The sequence below is a fragment of the Ambystoma mexicanum genome, chromosome 4p (assembly GCF_040938575.1).
Source record: "Ambystoma mexicanum isolate Mex_15411 chromosome 4p, UKY_AmexF1_1, whole genome shotgun sequence".
Taxonomy (NCBI): Eukaryota; Metazoa; Chordata; class Amphibia; order Caudata; family Ambystomatidae; genus Ambystoma; species Ambystoma mexicanum.
This window is the reverse complement of record NC_090927.1, coordinates 1,170,922,390-1,170,941,115: the sequence shown is the minus strand read 5'-3', so window position 1 is coordinate 1,170,941,115 and position 18,726 is coordinate 1,170,922,390. Positions and strand designations below refer to the sequence as shown.

At 43.3% G+C, this 18,726-nt stretch overlaps 1 protein-coding gene across 4 annotated transcripts in view; it reads left to right on the top strand.

Moving 5' to 3' along the window:
• The window catches only part of ADGRG6 (adhesion G protein-coupled receptor G6), a 606,009-nt gene that overhangs the window by 483,643 nt on the left and 103,640 nt on the right, over nucleotides 1-18,726 (top strand). For all 4 annotated transcript variants that reach the window (XM_069606809.1, XM_069606811.1, XM_069606808.1 and 1 more), the window contains 3 exons: nucleotides 194-255; nucleotides 11,592-11,808; nucleotides 16,025-16,190. In XM_069606809.1, the coding sequence (XP_069462910.1) occupies nucleotides 194-255; nucleotides 11,592-11,808; nucleotides 16,025-16,190 (445 nt within the window). The remainder of the gene's footprint in view (nucleotides 1-193; nucleotides 256-11,591; nucleotides 11,809-16,024; nucleotides 16,191-18,726) is intronic.

The following is an 18,726-nucleotide window of genomic DNA, read 5'->3' as shown; positions in this document are numbered from 1 at the left end:
GTTTTACACTACAATTCCCATCTACCCTACCCAGCATAGTCAATGGTCAGGGAGCATGGCAGTTGTGGTAGACACGGCTTTGGCACTTAGCATTCTGAAAGTGCCGAAAGTTTCAACATTTAATAGTGTGCTGTTTTGGATGTTGCTTGAAGGTCATTGTACTTGATACATGTATTTCTATCTCCTCTGGCAGCTTCCTGGATCCACGTAATTACACTCCGGTCTGGGGCCCCCCTGATCTGAGCAACTGTACCGGTAAGTGCTTTTGTTGATTACCCACTGTCAATGAGGCAGTTAAATCACTTCATGCTGAGAAATTGCATGGAAAATACACAGTTGTACATTTTGTATTGTTTTCTAATTAGAGGGTACTGTGTTCCCGCAACCAGAACATGAGTATGGTTTTGTGTCCCTCATGATCTTATTTTGAAAACAGGGTGCACTGTGTGCACCTGGCACTTCATTCACCTGTCGGATCAACAATGACTTTTCTTGCATGACGGCAACTTCATCCGCAAACACGCATGATCTTATCAGAACACCTGTGAAGTGGCCGACAACGTACGCAGAGGTCACCAATGCCTTCTATGTAGACAATGATACTAACCCGAAAATGCTCAGGACACTGCTGACCAGGTTCTCTGTTAGCCCCTTCTGTTGCACAGGATACATATGAACACGTCCTGATGCGTGTCGCGGTTTGGCCGGCAAGAATCCTGATACGATGTAGTCAGAGTATCTATAGGTAATCAAGATCGTACAATGGTAATAATGGCCTAGACACTAAACTTGTCTACCCCATCAAGAAGTAACTCCAAGTCACTGTCGGGCACCCACGCGATGCGGACGACCACGCCGCAACTCCTGGTTGTTTGGTTGGACAATGTTTTGAAGCATCGGAAAACAATGATTCTCAAACTTGCTGTTGTCATAGATACATCCATTGCTATTTTGTACTCTAGCCCAAGCCTGTCTGTAAAGCCACACAACCACACAATGCATCCGGAAGACATGTGCAAAATGGTGTGCTGCCTGTATGTTTGAACAGGACATACGTTGTGGGCGTGCATCCGTAGAAACAAACAGAAGACCAATGTCATTAAGAAAAAGTAGGTAACATCTATGTGGTCTTATTAGGGAGATGCCCAATGTCTATTCCTTCAGAAGACAAACCATTCTGTACATGCAACCCGCGACATAGAAAAGGGACTAATGCTGTTGGTGTACTATCCTGTTAGCCAGCAGTTACACATTCTTTATTATGGATCAATTGGTGGTGTGTGGGCTTTTGAACATTGGACATTATGGGCCCAATTCATGGAATTATTTGTACGGTTCAAAGTGACTTTGCACTGCTGACAAAAACCCTTATTCATAGAACTGTGCAAAGTGTATTTTTGCAGTGCAAACTCTGCGCATAGTCATTTGTGCAGTACCAAATGACTTTGCATGGACTTTGCACTGCAAAAATACACTTTGCAAAATTCCATGAATCAGAGTTTGTGTCGCAGCGCAAGGTCACTTTTCAGCAGAGCAAATCACTATGAACCGTGCAAAGGATTCCATGAATTGGGCCCTATATGTTTAGTGGCAAAAAACAAATGGAATGTTACTGGATAAACAAAAGTATGAACAGACAATACAGAGACCATTGGACACCATTAAAACAGGGACACTAGGAGCTAGTTGCAAATTGTAAATGAAATCAACTTTGGTCATCATAGATTTTGAGACCATGGGCCTCATTACACGGACGGCGGTGGACCAAGGTGCTATTAGCGCCTTGGTCCATGCCGGTAAAATACCGGCACCACCTTGGTGGAAAGGGGAATTACCGCCCTATTCCAAGGTTGCTGGGGCGGTAATTCCCCCTTCCCCCATTGCCCTTCCCCATTCCCATTTTTGCCCCATAGGGCATCATGGGAATGGGGAAGGTGCTAATTACGGCACCGCAAATTGCGGTACCGTAATTAGCTCCCTGGTCCCTTTGCGGGTTGGTTTTTAACGCCTGCAAAAAGCAGGCGTTAAAGTCTCCAACCCGCAAAGGGACCTCGTAGTAAGGCGGTAAGGGTTAACGGTCACCAGTACCATTAATGGTGACAGTTAACCCTTACCGCCGTCCGTGTAATGAGGCCCCATGTCCAGAACGCCATGTCAGCAACTGGAGCTTGTAGAACCCATTTCCCAGTAGCCAACCGGAATTTTCACCAGCAGTATTGCTAACAGTGAAAACAATCGGTTTGTGCTTGATCAATTACCAAAATTAAGCAATGTTATGTTTACCTGGGAATTAATTACTATCTGTATCATTGCAACCCCTGTGTAATATGTGCCTTTAGGAATAGAAGGGCCGTGTGAATTTTTGATAGAGATGAAAACTGTAGGCTAAATTCACAAAGATTTGAAATGGAACAATTCAGGAAGTTCTCACATATAGGGTCAATACCCCCAAATGATTAAGCCTCCATTCATTGCTGTGCTAATAATGCGGCCTTGGCCTTCCTATGGGTGAGAAATGCAACAGCCGGGTACAAGCTCTGCTTCTGGCAGGGTGCCTGGTGGGGTGCGGTCCCTTCCGAGCAATCTACCCAGGATTCATCAAAGTACAGATGGGTCAGGGGGACTAATTTAAGGGACATGAAGTAGTATGGCTTCAGGGCCCTTCAGCGGGAGAACTGATTACATCCATAAATTACAGTCGTTCTGGGTGGGGAGGACGAGACTGCCTCGTGGCAAGACAGTAGAGGGGTAAAGATCCAGAGCAATGGGAGGCAAGAACGCATTGGAGGGTTGGCCCGAAACAAGAGCAATAGACTAAAAACGATGAGAAGAGTCTGCATGCCGCCAATTCTGAGGATTACAGCCTGGAGCATTCTCACGGATGTGCGACTTTTGGCAGAAATTGCAGACAGCAAGATGATGCTGGTGAAATCACATAGGACTGATCCCCGCCGGTAGCCCAAATCACACCTGGTGCCTTACACCTGATCCGCAAAGCCTTAAACTGGAACATATCTGGATGTCCTTGTGTGAATCCTTAGGCATCCCATTGGCACGTGAGCTTCGCAGTCGTGTTCCAGGCGGCTCCAGATTTCCCCTAGTTTTAGGCTTTAAAACTCAGATGTTCGGTTGCAGGTTTAAGTCAGAGACGCTCACCGACATCTCACAAATGATCCAGTGCACAACCTAGTCAATGTCGTGAATCAGGCCTAGTGTGTTATTGTGTGAATTTGCACACTTCTTTCACATTTATTTATTTATTTATTTATTTGTATATGGTTTGTATAAACCTTTACAAAAGTAGAATCACAAGATTAAAAAAACACAATATACAGCATAAAAAGCATTTTAAAATCAAAAACAGTTAATTATCATCACAATTCATCTAAAATCGTATATGCAGATAACTAAGGTTTTAAGATCTCGTACTAAACATTTCATTCCAAAAAACAAAAGTTCTTTAAAAAGGCAATAATTCTTATTTTCAAGACCGTGGAGCTGTTGTGTCGTATCTGAAACCACAACATTTCCGTATTAACAGAGTGTAGATGTCCAAATGCTCGAAGTATAAAATACGTTCTTTAAAATAAAGCTGGGCACAGCAAGATAAGGTGCATGAGGGTTTCTTCCACCCCTTCTTTCTTGCAAAACCTACACCAGCCCCAAGCATCTTTTAACATATTCCATCTTTTCAAGACATGATTTGTTTTAAGGATGTTAAAGCGGAATCTCATAAAAGAGTTTTTAAATTTTTTTGAAGGGTATTTTTCCAAGTAGAATTCCAACAGTGGTTTAAATTTCCAGCACAAATAGGCTTGACTCACAGTTTTGGATTGTGCAACTGCATTAAGAGTTTGTTGCCAGTCATTACATTTCAGTATGTGTTTCACTTTTAAAGGATTGGTTGATAACATCTCTGGCGAAATGCCTGCTTTCCCCAAAATCACATCAATGTACACTTTCAGTTTCATACAAAAATCATTAGATGGGTCTTTGCCAGCTATTGTTTATAATGATTTAGAATCGTTGACCAGACATTTACTCCACAGCAACATTTTTTTCCAGATAATAATAGATCTCAACGATTGTAGGCCAAATTTGTATCTGATTACTTCTATCTGTGTATTCTTCGGAATGAAATATAAGACACCTTTCCATATTACACTTTCCAGCTTTTTCATAAAACCAATATTGTCAAGCTCATAAAATTAGAGCCGTATACAAATTTAGGGATACATGACATCGTGTAAAATTGTTTCAACGGAATCGCGCTGTCGGATCAACAATGACTTTTCTTGCATGACGGCAACTTCATCCGCAAACACGCATGATCTTATCAGAACACCTGTGAAGTGGCCGACAACGTACGCAGAGGTCACCAATGCCTTCTATGTAGACAATGATACTAACCCGAAAATGCTCAGGACACTGCTGACCAGGTTCTCTGTTAGCCCCTTCTGTTGCACAGGATACATATGAACACGTCCTGATGCGTGTCGCGGTTTGGCCGGCAAGAATCCTGATACGATGTAGTCAGAGTATCTATAGGTAATCAAGATCGTACAATGGTAATAATGGCCTAGACACTAAACTTGTCTACCCCATCAAGAAGTAACTCCAAGTCACTGTCGGGCACCCACGCGATGCGGACGACCACGCCGCAACTCCTGGTTGTTTGGTTGGACAATGTTTTGAAGCATCGGAAAACAATGATTCTCAAACTTGCTGTTGTCATAGATACATCCATTGCTATTTTGTACTCTAGCCCAAGCCTGTCTGTAAAGCCACACAACCACACAATGCATCCGGAAGACATGTGCAAAATGGTGTGCTGCCTGTATGTTTGAACAGGACATACGTTGTGGGCGTGCATCCGTAGAAACAAACAGAAGACCAATGTCATTAAGAAAAAGTAGGTAACATCTATGTGGTCTTATTAGGGAGATGCCCAATGTCTATTCCTTCAGAAGACAAACCATTCTGTACATGCAACCCGCGACATAGAAAAGGGACTAATGCTGTTGGTGTACTATCCTGTTAGCCAGCAGTTACACATTCTTTATTATGGATCAATTGGTGGTGTGTGGGCTTTTGAACATTGGACATTATGGGCCCAATTCATGGAATTATTTGTACGGTTCAAAGTGACTTTGCACTGCTGACAAAAACCCTTATTCATAGAACTGTGCAAAGTGTATTTTTGCAGTGCAAACTCTGCGCATAGTCATTTGTGCAGTACCAAATGACTTTGCATGGACTTTGCACTGCAAAAATACACTTTGCAAAATTCCATGAATCAGAGTTTGTGTCGCAGCGCAAGGTCACTTTTCAGCAGAGCAAATCACTATGAACCGTGCAAAGGATTCCATGAATTGGGCCCTATATGTTTAGTGGCAAAAAACAAATGGAATGTTACTGGATAAACAAAAGTATGAACAGACAATACAGAGACCATTGGACACCATTAAAACAGGGACACTAGGAGCTAGTTGCAAATTGTAAATGAAATCAACTTTGGTCATCATAGATTTTGAGACCATGGGCCTCATTACACGGACGGCGGTGGACCAAGGTGCTATTAGCGCCTTGGTCCATGCCGGTAAAATACCGGCACCACCTTGGTGGAAAGGGGAATTACCGCCCTATTCCAAGGTTGCTGGGGCGGTAATTCCCCCTTCCCCCATTGCCCTTCCCCATTCCCATTTTTGCCCCATAGGGCATCATGGGAATGGGGAAGGTGCTAATTACGGCACCGCAAATTGCGGTACCGTAATTAGCTCCCTGGTCCCTTTGCGGGTTGGTTTTTAACGCCTGCAAAAAGCAGGCGTTAAAGTCTCCAACCCGCAAAGGGACCTCGTAGTAAGGCGGTAAGGGTTAACGGTCACCAGTACCATTAATGGTGACAGTTAACCCTTACCGCCGTCCGTGTAATGAGGCCCCATGTCCAGAACGCCATGTCAGCAACTGGAGCTTGTAGAACCCATTTCCCAGTAGCCAACCGGAATTTTCACCAGCAGTATTGCTAACAGTGAAAACAATCGGTTTGTGCTTGATCAATTACCAAAATTAAGCAATGTTATGTTTACCTGGGAATTAATTACTATCTGTATCATTGCAACCCCTGTGTAATATGTGCCTTTAGGAATAGAAGGGCCGTGTGAATTTTTGATAGAGATGAAAACTGTAGGCTAAATTCACAAAGATTTGAAATGGAACAATTCAGGAAGTTCTCACATATAGGGTCAATACCCCCAAATGATTAAGCCTCCATTCATTGCTGTGCTAATAATGCGGCCTTGGCCTTCCTATGGGTGAGAAATGCAACAGCCGGGTACAAGCTCTGCTTCTGGCAGGGTGCCTGGTGGGGTGCGGTCCCTTCCGAGCAATCTACCCAGGATTCATCAAAGTACAGATGGGTCAGGGGGACTAATTTAAGGGACATGAAGTAGTATGGCTTCAGGGCCCTTCAGCGGGAGAACTGATTACATCCATAAATTACAGTCGTTCTGGGTGGGGAGGACGAGACTGCCTCGTGGCAAGACAGTAGAGGGGTAAAGATCCAGAGCAATGGGAGGCAAGAACGCATTGGAGGGTTGGCCCGAAACAAGAGCAATAGACTAAAAACGATGAGAAGAGTCTGCATGCCGCCAATTCTGAGGATTACAGCCTGGAGCATTCTCACGGATGTGCGACTTTTGGCAGAAATTGCAGACAGCAAGATGATGCTGGTGAAATCACATAGGACTGATCCCCGCCGGTAGCCCAAATCACACCTGGTGCCTTACACCTGATCCGCAAAGCCTTAAACTGGAACATATCTGGATGTCCTTGTGTGAATCCTTAGTCATCCCATTGGCACGTGAGCTTCGCAGTCGTGTTCCAGGCGGCTCCAGATTTCCCCTAGTTTTAGGCTTTAAAACTCAGATGTTCGGTTGCAGGTTTAAGTCAGAGACGCTCACCGACATCTCACAAATGATCCAGTGCACAACCTAGTCAATGTCGTGAATCAGGCCTAGTGTGTTATTGTGTGAATTTGCACACTTCTTTCACATTTATTTATTTATTTATTTATTTGTATATGGTTTGTATAAACCTTTACAAAAGTAGAATCACAAGATTAAAAAAACACAATATACAGCATAAAAAGCATTTTAAAATCAAAAACAGTTAATTATCATCACAATTCATCTAAAATCGTATATGCAGATAACTAAGGTTTTAAGATCTCGTACTAAACATTTCATTCCAAAAAACAAAAGTTCTTTAAAAAGGCAATAATTCTTATTTTCAAGACCGTGGAGCTGTTGTGTCGTATCTGAAACCACAACATTTCCGTATTAACAGAGTGTAGATGTCCAAATGCTCGAAGTATAAAATACGTTCTTTAAAATAAAGCTGGGCACAGCAAGATAAGGTGCATGAGGGTTTCTTCCACCCCTTCTTTCTTGCAAAACCTACACCAGCCCCAAGCATCTTTTAACATATTCCATCTTTTCAAGACATGATTTGTTTTAAGGATGTTAAAGCGGAATCTCATAAAAGAGTTTTTAAATTTTTTTGAAGGGTATTTTTCCAAGTAGAATTCCAACAGTGGTTTAAATTTCCAGCACAAATAGGCTTGACTCACAGTTTTGGATTGTGCAACTGCATTAAGAGTTTGTTGCCAGTCATTACATTTCAGTATGTGTTTCACTTTTAAAGGATTGGTTGATAACATCTCTGGCGAAATGCCTGCTTTCCCCAAAATCACATCAATGTACACTTTCAGTTTCATACAAAAATCATTAGATGGGTCTTTGCCAGCTATTGTTTATAATGATTTAGAATCGTTGACCAGACATTTACTCCACAGCAACATTTTTTTCCAGATAATAATAGATCTCAACGATTGTAGGCCAAATTTGTATCTGATTACTTCTATCTGTGTATTCTTCGGAATGAAATATAAGACACCTTTCCATATTACACTTTCCAGCTTTTTCATAAAACCAATATTGTCAAGCTCATAAAATTAGAGCCGTATACAAATTTAGGGATACATGACATCGTGTAAAATTGTTTCAACGGAATCGCGCTGAATCTACCAAGTTTGCTGTTGATTTTGCACATCTATCTCCGTAACATGTCAGCTTTAACCCCTAGCTGTCTTTTCATAATCGCAACAGAACCATTACCTGAAAAATGGTATCCTAGATATTTAAAAGTTTCTTGGCAGATAATTCTTTTCCCTTGAGAAACCCAAGTTAGCCGAGATTGATTTCTCATGGTCTTCCCTAGACGTATTATAGTGGTTTTGTCTGGGTTGATTTTTAAATGTATGCTAGATATAAAAACTACAAAAGCATTTATTAGTCTCTGCAGCCTCACCTTAGTGCAGTCTAAAAGTAAAAAGTCGTCAGCGTATGCTAGCCATTCTATCGGAATTCCCCCCAATTTCGGTGCAACCAAACCTTTACCTTTCATCTCCTTGCCCGCATTACAAACATATAAATTAAATAACTTAGCAGCTAACTTGCATCCTTGTCTCAGACCATTTGGAACTAACTGTTCCGATGTAAGACGTCCTTCAGAATTAAGTCTGATTTTGATTTTAGTATTAGATTATAAATCAATAATCATTTCAAGAAGATGGCTAGGGATCGATAAGTCTCTTAATATTTCCCATAAAGTGCGATGATCGACCAGATCAACGGCTTTGGAAAGGTCCATCGCTGCCACAAAAATTGCAGAACCTTGTTTCAGGAGGACCTTAGATTGCGAGCTTTTCAGGACAAGACCTCCGCAATCAGTGCCCAACTTTTTCCTAAATCCGATTTGTTTAAGATCGAGGGCATCACGGCTACTGATCCAGTTGTCCAGTTCTTTAAAAATAATAGACGTGAACATTTTATAATCAGCGCCAGATATTGCAATAGGTCTGTAGCTTTCTGCTGCAGACCTAGGGCCTTTTTTGTATATCGGAATCACGATGGCTAACCTCCACGAATCTGGTATCAATTTGTTCACAAGTATATCGGCAAACAGCATGTGTAAAATATTTCCCCACCGAATAGCATCAGTTTTCAGGATTAAGTTTGATAAGTTGCTAGGACCTGGAGCTGCAGACTTTTTAGATTCCACAATCAGACCGGTTATATTGCTGGGGGAGATATCCAAGTCCAAGTTACATTTTTGGAAGAGTTTCTTATACACTTCATTAAGAATTTCATATTTTTGCATATCGTTCCCTTTCAAAGGTTTTCCAGAGCAGGGTACTTCATATAATTCAGTAAAGTGTTGTTTCCACATATTCTCACTGATTTGAGTAAGTCAAATCTCTTTTTGCTTAACCAGGTTATCGTTTAATATCAACCAAAAGTTAGAGATGTCTTTGCCCTTAATCGCAGCAAGTATTTTCTCCCCATCAGTTTGATCTCTAGCCACTTTTTGAGAGATTAACCAATTTTTATATGTTTGTTTTAAGCCTTTTATCTTTTTTTTCTTTTCTGAAAGCGCATCTGTGCCATTTTTTAGCTTACGAATTTCATGTCTTGGCTCTTTTTTCTTAAGTAAAGTCAGGTTATCAAAGACATGAATGTGGGGTTTATTCTTAACCTTTTTTACCTTATTTTGACATACATTCTGTGTAATCCCATTTATTTAATCATTAAAGCCGGTGGCCGACAGATTTTTAGCGTTCTCCTCAGCAGATAAGCAGCTCAAGTCTTTGTATAACACAGATGTAAATTTTTTTGTGTTAGAGTATGACCAGCGTATACGAGTCCCAGAAATATTAGTAAGTAGCTCTTCATCGTAACTTGCATAGCAATCTATGTTTTCAGTATGTTGAATATTTATCGACAGCAAGTTATGATCGCTTGTAGGCATTTTCAGCACAACTAATTGCGACATGTGTTGTTCCAAACCATTTGTCACAAACATATAATCTAATATCGAGCCATGACCTCTAGCATTCCATGTGTGGTTAACGTTGGGTATTTTAATCAGCCCCATAATCTCCATAAAATTCATCCATATCGCCCCTCTCAATCTGCTGTTACCCGTAACAGGTCTGAGTTTGTTATCAGTAGTATCTATGTCACATTAACAACACATCAATCTCAGAACTGTTAAGATTACAATCAGTATTTAGGTCACCAGCTATTAACACAATATTATTTGACGTTGTTTCTCCCCATGCGTCAAGTTTGGTTGCTACCTTTTTTAATTGTTTCCGCAATTGCAGTTCTGTGTGTTTAAGGGGGTTCCAATATACATTAATGATACATACGTTGACTCGGGTGTCTCCTAATTTGATGTTACAAGTTACTGCCAAAAACAATTCCAGCTCTACCCAAATATCTATGTTTACCGCATCCATCGTGAACTTGCAAGCAGTAAACAAGCCACCCATCGGTCTCCCTTTTTCACCTTTAGTGGCAGGTATTTGCCAAGTATCATAATTCTCTCAAGTCAATTGCGATGTAGACCATGTTTCTTGAATCAGAACTAAATCAAATTTGACCAAACAGTCTGTAACATCTGTGTTATTCAGCAATTGAGAGTGTCCCCTAGAATTCCAAGATCCTATTGAAGCTTTACCCAAATCGCTAAAGTGGTTTAACTAACATCTTCAAAGAAGCAATCGCGTCTTTTAGTGCGAGGGTCAAGCCTCTCAAATCTTGCTTGACCGTACCCGACTGCTCAGTTTCACCCACGTTGGTTATACCAGATTTAAGACTCTGTTCCCCCCCAGAGTAGGAATGTGTGGAGCTTTGTTTCGAATCAGTGCTAGTGTATTGGTAGATGTCAAATCCTTTGCATTGTAAAGCCTCAGCTTCTTTTATCAACAGCGTTCTAACCAACGCAGAAGGAATTACCAAGCGGACATAGTCGAATCTTCTTTTGTGAATAGAATCTACCAAAACAATATCTACAGAGGATATCAGCTCAAGCGCAGGCATGGTCGCCAATAGAGACATAATATAAGGACGATTCAACATTATTTGTCTACCCTCTGTAAATAAAGTGGTTAGTATCAAACTCGACAGGTGACCCATAGCAGGTTTCTTCAAGTCTAGTAAATCATTTTCACTCTCAATATTGTCATAATATTGTAGAGTGCACTTCTCTTCCTGAAAAGGTTTTGTTTGAACGTGTGTCATAATTTTTTTTTGTTTTTCTTTATTATTAGCTTCTTTCACATTTGTGAGTGTGTGTGTGTGTGTGCATGCACTCACGTGTGTGTGTGTGTGTGTGTGTGTGCGTGTAAAAGCTATGGGCCTGAGACCCACGGGCGTGTGGTGCTTTATAAAAATTGAAATAAATAAATAAATAAAGTGGCATTGCTGTAAATTCCAATTTCATTTTTTCTTTAAACAACTCCCTTTTCGTCTCGTCTCTTTCCCTTTTAAGAGAGATCTTCAAGATCTTCAATACCACGCAACTTTGCATGCATGTTTTATTGTGTTAGATGTCTAGATGTTTATGTGAATGACAACACTGACACAAACCCTATAGTTGCAGTGACAGCATTCTTCCAAAATGTAAAGCCTTTAGTTCCAAAACATGTAAGACACACCTACACGCTCACTTGCAATCTTTGTTCTTAGACACCATCGAGAACCCCGAAGATTTAGCCAACCAGCTTTTGAATCTCACTGGTGGAGACCAGGAGTTGACACAAGAAAAGGTGGGCACCTTCGTCCAGCAACTGAAGAAGATTGTGAACGGGGCAGAAATCAATGCTTCCTTGGGGACGACCGTTTTAACTGTGTTTTCCAACATCCTCAGCAGTTCAGATGAGGCACTATCAAAGTCTTCTTCAGAGTGAGTTCTCTTTAGTTCTTGAGTATTTGTATTTCCATAAGAGGTTTCCTTGTGCTTCTTTCTCTATGTGGGGTGTTCTAGTGCCAAGGATGTGTATGCTTGCCCTTTTGCATAGACTTGCATAATAGCCTGGCACTTAAGGTGTTAAAGCCTTGATTGCAATGTGGGGCCTGATTCTCAATAGGATCGTTTTTTCCTTCATAGAGTTTGGTTCACCAAATATTGTTCCTAGTACACCTGTGAAATATTCCTAAGCAACGAAGATGACATAGTGTGAATTTACATACAGACAAGCTCAACAAGACATGCAGAGAAGGGGAGGAACGTTGTGGCATATATACGATGGCAGTGCCTAAGGAGTGGCAAGGACTAACCACTCAAGTGAGGGAATATCCACAAAGGAAGTTTACCTCAAAGGAAATTCGCTAATTCTCAAATGGAGGGCAAAGTAGTTTCTTAAATTGTACCTGATTCTGGACTGACCTGGTTCCAAGGGAGTAAAAAGAAGAAACGTATCTTTATTTTTATTTATTTATTGTTTATTTATATAGTGCTTGTAGACAGGTGAAGTGCTTCAAAGTGCTTTAAAGCGGGATGGGAAAAAGGGAATACAGTAATCATTCTTAGGCCTTGAAACACTGCATGATCTTAACAGAACAACTAGCCTACAAGGCCAGACGACATTTCTCCTAGAGCAAGTGCATGAAGTGGTACAGTAGAGATCAAGCTTGGGGGCGGGGGAGGGGAGGACAACAGTGTGTGGGGGGGCAGGACAGACGAACAAACTGGTCCTAGTACATTTAGGGCATGCATACTTACTGACGCAGGTGCCGAGATGGCGGGATGTACAAATAGATTTTACATGGCCCTAACAAGAAAACTTGGTCATAACCAAGCGTCATGGGGACCCTTTGAAGGAATTGTATGTTTCGGCAGTAGTACACGGCAAGGAAGATAGGCAACAAATGCCCGGTACACGCTTAACACAATTTTAAATGGAAAACAGGAAATAGAGCAATAATATTATTGCATGGATTGCACGAAAATGGCCAAGAAATGACACTCTTGCATCTGACCTAATGCCTTGATATCTGGCTTGTGTCATTGATGCAACAGAGAGGACTGTAGTCTGAATGGCAGCCTCTTTGGTTACTGGAAGATTTGGCCATTTTTGGAAGACATCAATTTTCTTCATGTATTTGTTTTCCAAAGCACAAAAGGCCCATTGTTGTTGAGGCGCTTGAGGCATCATTCATGAGAGGCAGCGGCTCATGACAAAGAGTCATTACTCAAAAGAGAGAAAGATCAGAGTCCAAAGAGATGAGAGGTAGAAGAGATCAGAACAGAAGGTGTTGGAGAACAAGGATGGGGGCAGCAACACCATCAGGCCTTTAATGAATGTCCTTGAAGATTACACGGAAGGAGGTTTGCAAATGTCTGTTTTTAGGTTCAGCACGACATTATAGGGTGTTCCCAAAATCATTCCTATGTCATCTTCCCCAGGAGCACAACTCTGTGCATACCCACAAAGTTCATATTTTTGCTGGTTCACAAAGGAGTGCACTTGGCACAGGATAACCATGGAAGTGTTTGCAAATTGGCAATCGTATGATCTGCACACATAAAAACACGGCTCATGTTGCTCCAATGTACCTTTAATTGTGAATTTCTACTTTTGGCTCTAACATGAAAGTTTTACGTGTGTGTGTGTTGTAACAGTCAAAGGCCAATCAACTAAGGGATATCCAAGATCCGGATCATCCGGGAGGAACTTGAAGCTCCCATTGGTGCATTCTGTATGCATGGAAAACCTGGCGTTATTGACCAACATTGACAACTCCCTTTCCCGGGATTGGCAGTTGCTAAGTACTATTTCCTAAAAAAAACACAGTGGGCCGCCGGTATAATTTTTTTTCCGGCGCCCGTGGGTATTGGGTCATTACGACCTTGCCGGACCCGGTAATTGCCCATTCGCGCCAAAAAAAATGCTTCCCATTCTCATTTGACCCCTCTAGGGCTCAATGGGAATAGGGAGGTCGGATGCACCGGCACCATTCGCGAATGGTGCCGGTGCATCCAACATGCTCTGCTCGCGGGTGCCGGTGCGGCTGCATGTCTGACCTGGCAGGCGAAAAGGCACCCGCGAGCAGAACTCATAGTTTGCCGGTCCCGTAACAACGGTACCGGTAGATTACCAGTACCATTGTTACCGGACCAGCAAACTTATAATGAGGCCCAGTGTGTCAGGTGTGTAATTCATCTGTGCACCATAAAAGTAATATCAGATATACCTGTCCTCCCAATGCTTTCTACTCAATGAATAAAAAAGAAGGGCATCTCATACCTGTGGAGGCAGGTGTAGACAGCCTGTGGGGGCAGGCTTAGACAACGTGTGGGGGCAGGCGTAGACAACCCGTGGAGGCAGGTGTAGACAGCCTGTGGGGGCAGGCTTAGACAACGTGTGGGGGCAGGCGTAGACAACCCGTAGAGGCAGGTGTAGACAGCCTGTGGAGGCAGGTGTAGACAACCTGCGAGTGTCCAGATGTTTTGGCCAGCTGCTGTCATGGCCCCTCACCATGGACTCTTTGGGTAAGGCTTATGGGAGTTGTAGGTCAAAACAGGTTCTCCTATCTCTGGTGTGCGGTAGGCATGAATGCACACTAACCTATCTCTGGTGTACGGTGGCCATGAATGCACACTAGCCTATCTCTGGTGTGCCCACTAGCCTATCTCTGGTGTGCAGTCGGCATGAATGCACACTAGCCTATCTCTGGTGTGCGGTGGCATGAATCCACACTAGCCTATCTCTGGTGTGCGATGGCATGCATGTCCATTAGCCTATCTTTGGTGTGCGGTGGACATGAATGCACACCAGCCTATCTCTGGTGGGCATGAATGCACATTACCCTATCTCTGGTGTGCAGTGGGCATGAATGCACACTAGCCTATCTCTGGTGTGTGGTGGCATGAATGCACATTAGCCTATCTCTGGTGTGCGGTGACCATGAATGCACACTAGCCTATCTCTGGTGTGCGGTGGGCATGAATGCACACTAGCCTATCTCTGGTGTGCAGTGGCCTTGAATGCACACTAGCCTATCTCTGGTGTGCTGTGGCATGAATGCACATTAGCCTATCTCTGGTGTGCGGTGGCCATGAATGCACACTAGCCTATCTCTGGTGTGCGGTGGGCATGAATGCACACTAGCCTATATCTGGTGTGTGGTGGGCATGAATGCACATTAGCCTATCTCTGGTGTGCGGTGGCATGAATGCACACTAGCCTATCTCTAGTGTGCGGTGGCCATGAATGCACACTAGCCTATCTCTGGTGTGCTGTGGCCATGAATACACATTAGCCTATCTCTGGTGTGCGGTGGGCATGAATGCACACTAGCCTATATCTGGTGTGCGGTGGGCATGAATGCACATTAGCCTATCTCTGGTGTGCGGTGGCATGAATGCACACTAGCCTATCTCTGGTGTGCGGTGGCATGAATGCACACTAGCCTATCTCTGGTGTACGGTGGGCATGAATGAACATTAGCCTATCTCTGGTGTGCGGTGGCATGAATGCACACTAGCCTATCTCTGGTGTGCGGTGGGCATGAATGCACACTAGCCTATCTCTGGTGTGTGGTGGGCATGGATGCACACTAGCCTATCTCTGGTGTGCGGTGGGCATGAATGCACACTAGCCTATCTCTGGTGTGCGGTAGGCATGAATGCACACTAGCCTATCTCTGGTGTGCTGTGGCATGAATGCACACTAGCCTATCTCTGGTGTGCGCTGGCATGAATGCACATTCCTGCTCTTCAGTCCTTTCTTCCTTGGTATCATTATTTGGAGCAATGTTTGATATGTTTTTGTGTTGGTATTATTTTATGGTTTGTCCAATAGCTAGGTACCTTTTGAAATAACATGAATACTTTCTATTATATCTTAATAAATACACTACTCAATTCAGCAAGGGCATTTTAAAACCACCCATATAAAAAGAAAAGATTTTAACAAATCCGAAAACCACAATAGGTTCTGTAACAGTGATTTGCGTGCTGTGATCATGATGGAAGCGTAAAATGTCTGTTGTCATATATTTCCTTTGCTAAATTTTGGCACAGAACGGATGTTTTCTAAATGTATCAGGCCGCCCCTCCTTGTGCTCTTGGGAGCGGTATGTTCTCAATGCCTTCCACTAACTCCTTCCTTTTTTAGAGCTTTGAAGACCATCGACGCCTTGGCCTTGAAGATCCAGTTCACCGGCCCGTCGGTCAGCATTGTGTCCCGGAACCTGGCGCTGGGAGTGTCCCATCTCAATTCCTCGTCCTACAATGGCTCGTCCTTCAATGTGGGGCAGCACCACAACGGTAGCGACCTGCAGGTATTTCTCCCGCTCAAAGGTCGTGCAGCCTTTTCCCATTCTTCACTGCTTGTCATAAGCATGATATGATATGATAGGTTATTTATAACGCACTTAATACTCAGAGGTTTCTAAGCGGATCCGGGGATCAAACCTGTGTTGCTCTGTGTCGTCTTGCTACCAAGGTGAGCACGTTGCCCCTGAGCTATCGTCCCGAGACAATGCTTGGCGAGACATGCTTGGTGAGTCGTTGAGTCCTGAGGAATGTTTGAAGGACAAGCCAAGACTCAGGTTCCTTGAAACACATGTTCTCATCCCTTAACCTTTCGGCCATATCCGCAAATCAATTGTCACATCTGCATTAATCAAAGAAGAGAAGGGGCATATTTCCTTCAATGTGTCAACCCTTGCTGACGGAGCAGCTGTACTTTTCCCCCTCATGTTTTCCGCTATGTAACATTTTTTTTTTAAAACAACCAGAAAACTGGTAGGAACTTAAATGCTTGACCTTCAACCAAGAGCGACCCATGCCATTTGAAATTAGGTTTATAGGCAGCCCTTTCCAATTGGCAGATCATCATTATGTTTATTATCATTATTATTATTATTATTATTATTATTATGTCATTTATTGAGCGCAGACCTAGCTTTGAGAAGCAACGGAGCGTTTCACAGAGGTCTACACCAACACAGATACATAACGGAGCACTTTACAGAGATAACATCAGACCTGATTTACAGTGGAGGATCCGATACAGAGGGGCACAGAGGAGGGGTACAGCTGTACCAGGTGGTGGGGAGGAGAGGGGTGGGTGGTATCTACCAAGTCAGGTGACACAAGGCGCGACGCGATGGCCTAGATGTTGAGGAGGAGAGAATCCTTGAAGAGGTGGGTCTTGAGTTCTTTTCTGAATTGTATGTTTACATCATCAGTATAGTCTTATAATAGCAGCGCAAGATATCTGTTATATCACCGTAGGTGTTTTTTCTACAGCGCAGTGCCATATACATGGCTTCTTGGCTGCCATCTGTCTATGTGTGTGTGAGACGTAGCTATTTTGAGTTGGGCGTTGATGGAAGCTCCATGGGAAAGTAGCAGAGCCATGTCTGCGGTTGGCACAGGTTGGTCAGGCTTTGCGTCTTCTCCAGCACCTGGGTGTCGGGGTTGGTGTGGGGCTCTTCATCTGTGGTCTTGGCAGGAGGGTCAAGAATGCATAAGGTATTCCCCTCTTTCCTACCTGTCTAGGTTTGCTCTTGGCCGGAAATAGTTGTGAGACTCCTGATTGATGAAGTCAGGAGTTTGCCTGTATACATGCCAGTGGAAGACCGGCCTAGTTTAAGTTTGTGTGGTGGTTGAGCAGTGCTGTCATGGTGGCAGGTCAGACACCGGAAGGTCTTCCCGCCAATGCTGCTGGTCCGTGCTTTCTGCATGTAATGCACGCATGGGCGTTATTTTAGGTGGGGACAGGGGTGTTTGTCCCCCCCAACTTTCATGGCACACCATTTTGTCCCCATTCATTTGGCTGGGGCACCTTTTCTTCAGATGCGATGTCCACTCCAACATTTTCAGCAAAGTTACTCCACTGAATGCACAAGTGTCTGTGCAATATCAGATCCGTTCCCTGGGGAGGATGCTCTTGCCCTGGGGGTTGGAAGGCAGGATGTGGTCTAAGCTGCTGCTATTCACAGGTAGTTGAGACCTTCGGTTTGTATCCTGAAACCATTCAAAGTGCACAGGTGAGATCCGCCATTTGGTTTCATGGATCTCAGCTGATGTAAAGATAATGGTGCTGACATGAAAACACTTCAAACACTAGTGTATCCTTTAGAGAAGGAGGAGAAAGACTCTACAGTTGGGTATGTACACGCTGTTGCCGTAAGTAGCTGAAACGCAAGGAAGTAGCTTAACTTGAGATTCCAGATTGCAGACTCTGTGACGTGGCCACTCAGCCATGCACCTAACGGCTGGAGGGAGGGGCTTAATAAACTGGATGAGGTGGGCAAAGCTCACGCGCTGGGAATGCACTGATTGGCCCTGGTCCATTTGTTCCATTCGGAGGTCTGCTTATGTGACGCAGTTGAAATAAAAACAGGCCACGGCACAAGTCTAAGGAAACTGAATGTTTGGAGTATTTGTCACATACATGTTTCCCCTTGTGGTCATCCCGTGTTTTTTCTTCCCCTAAATTGTTTAACACGGAAACTGGAAGCACTGATAAGCAGCTCCAATGTCTTGAAGGAGGGGAGTGACACGTCTATAGTCACAGAGCCAAGACACCCATCTGGCGCTGCTCTGCATTGTTTTGCATAGGACGCAATACGGCAGGAAAAGTCATTTTCACAGCATATGTCACAGAGGTTCAAAGTCAAAGTTCATCATTGTTGTTGTAGTGCGAAAAACGGAAATGTATAGGGCTGCTGGAGTCCATGACAAATCTGTGCAATGCAACTTGGAGGCACTAATACCTCATACCTCGTACATTCTTTTTGCTGCCTCCAAGAAGAATATGTTCGACTCCGCCGAAAATCAGTAACATGTCAACATAGCCAATGGATT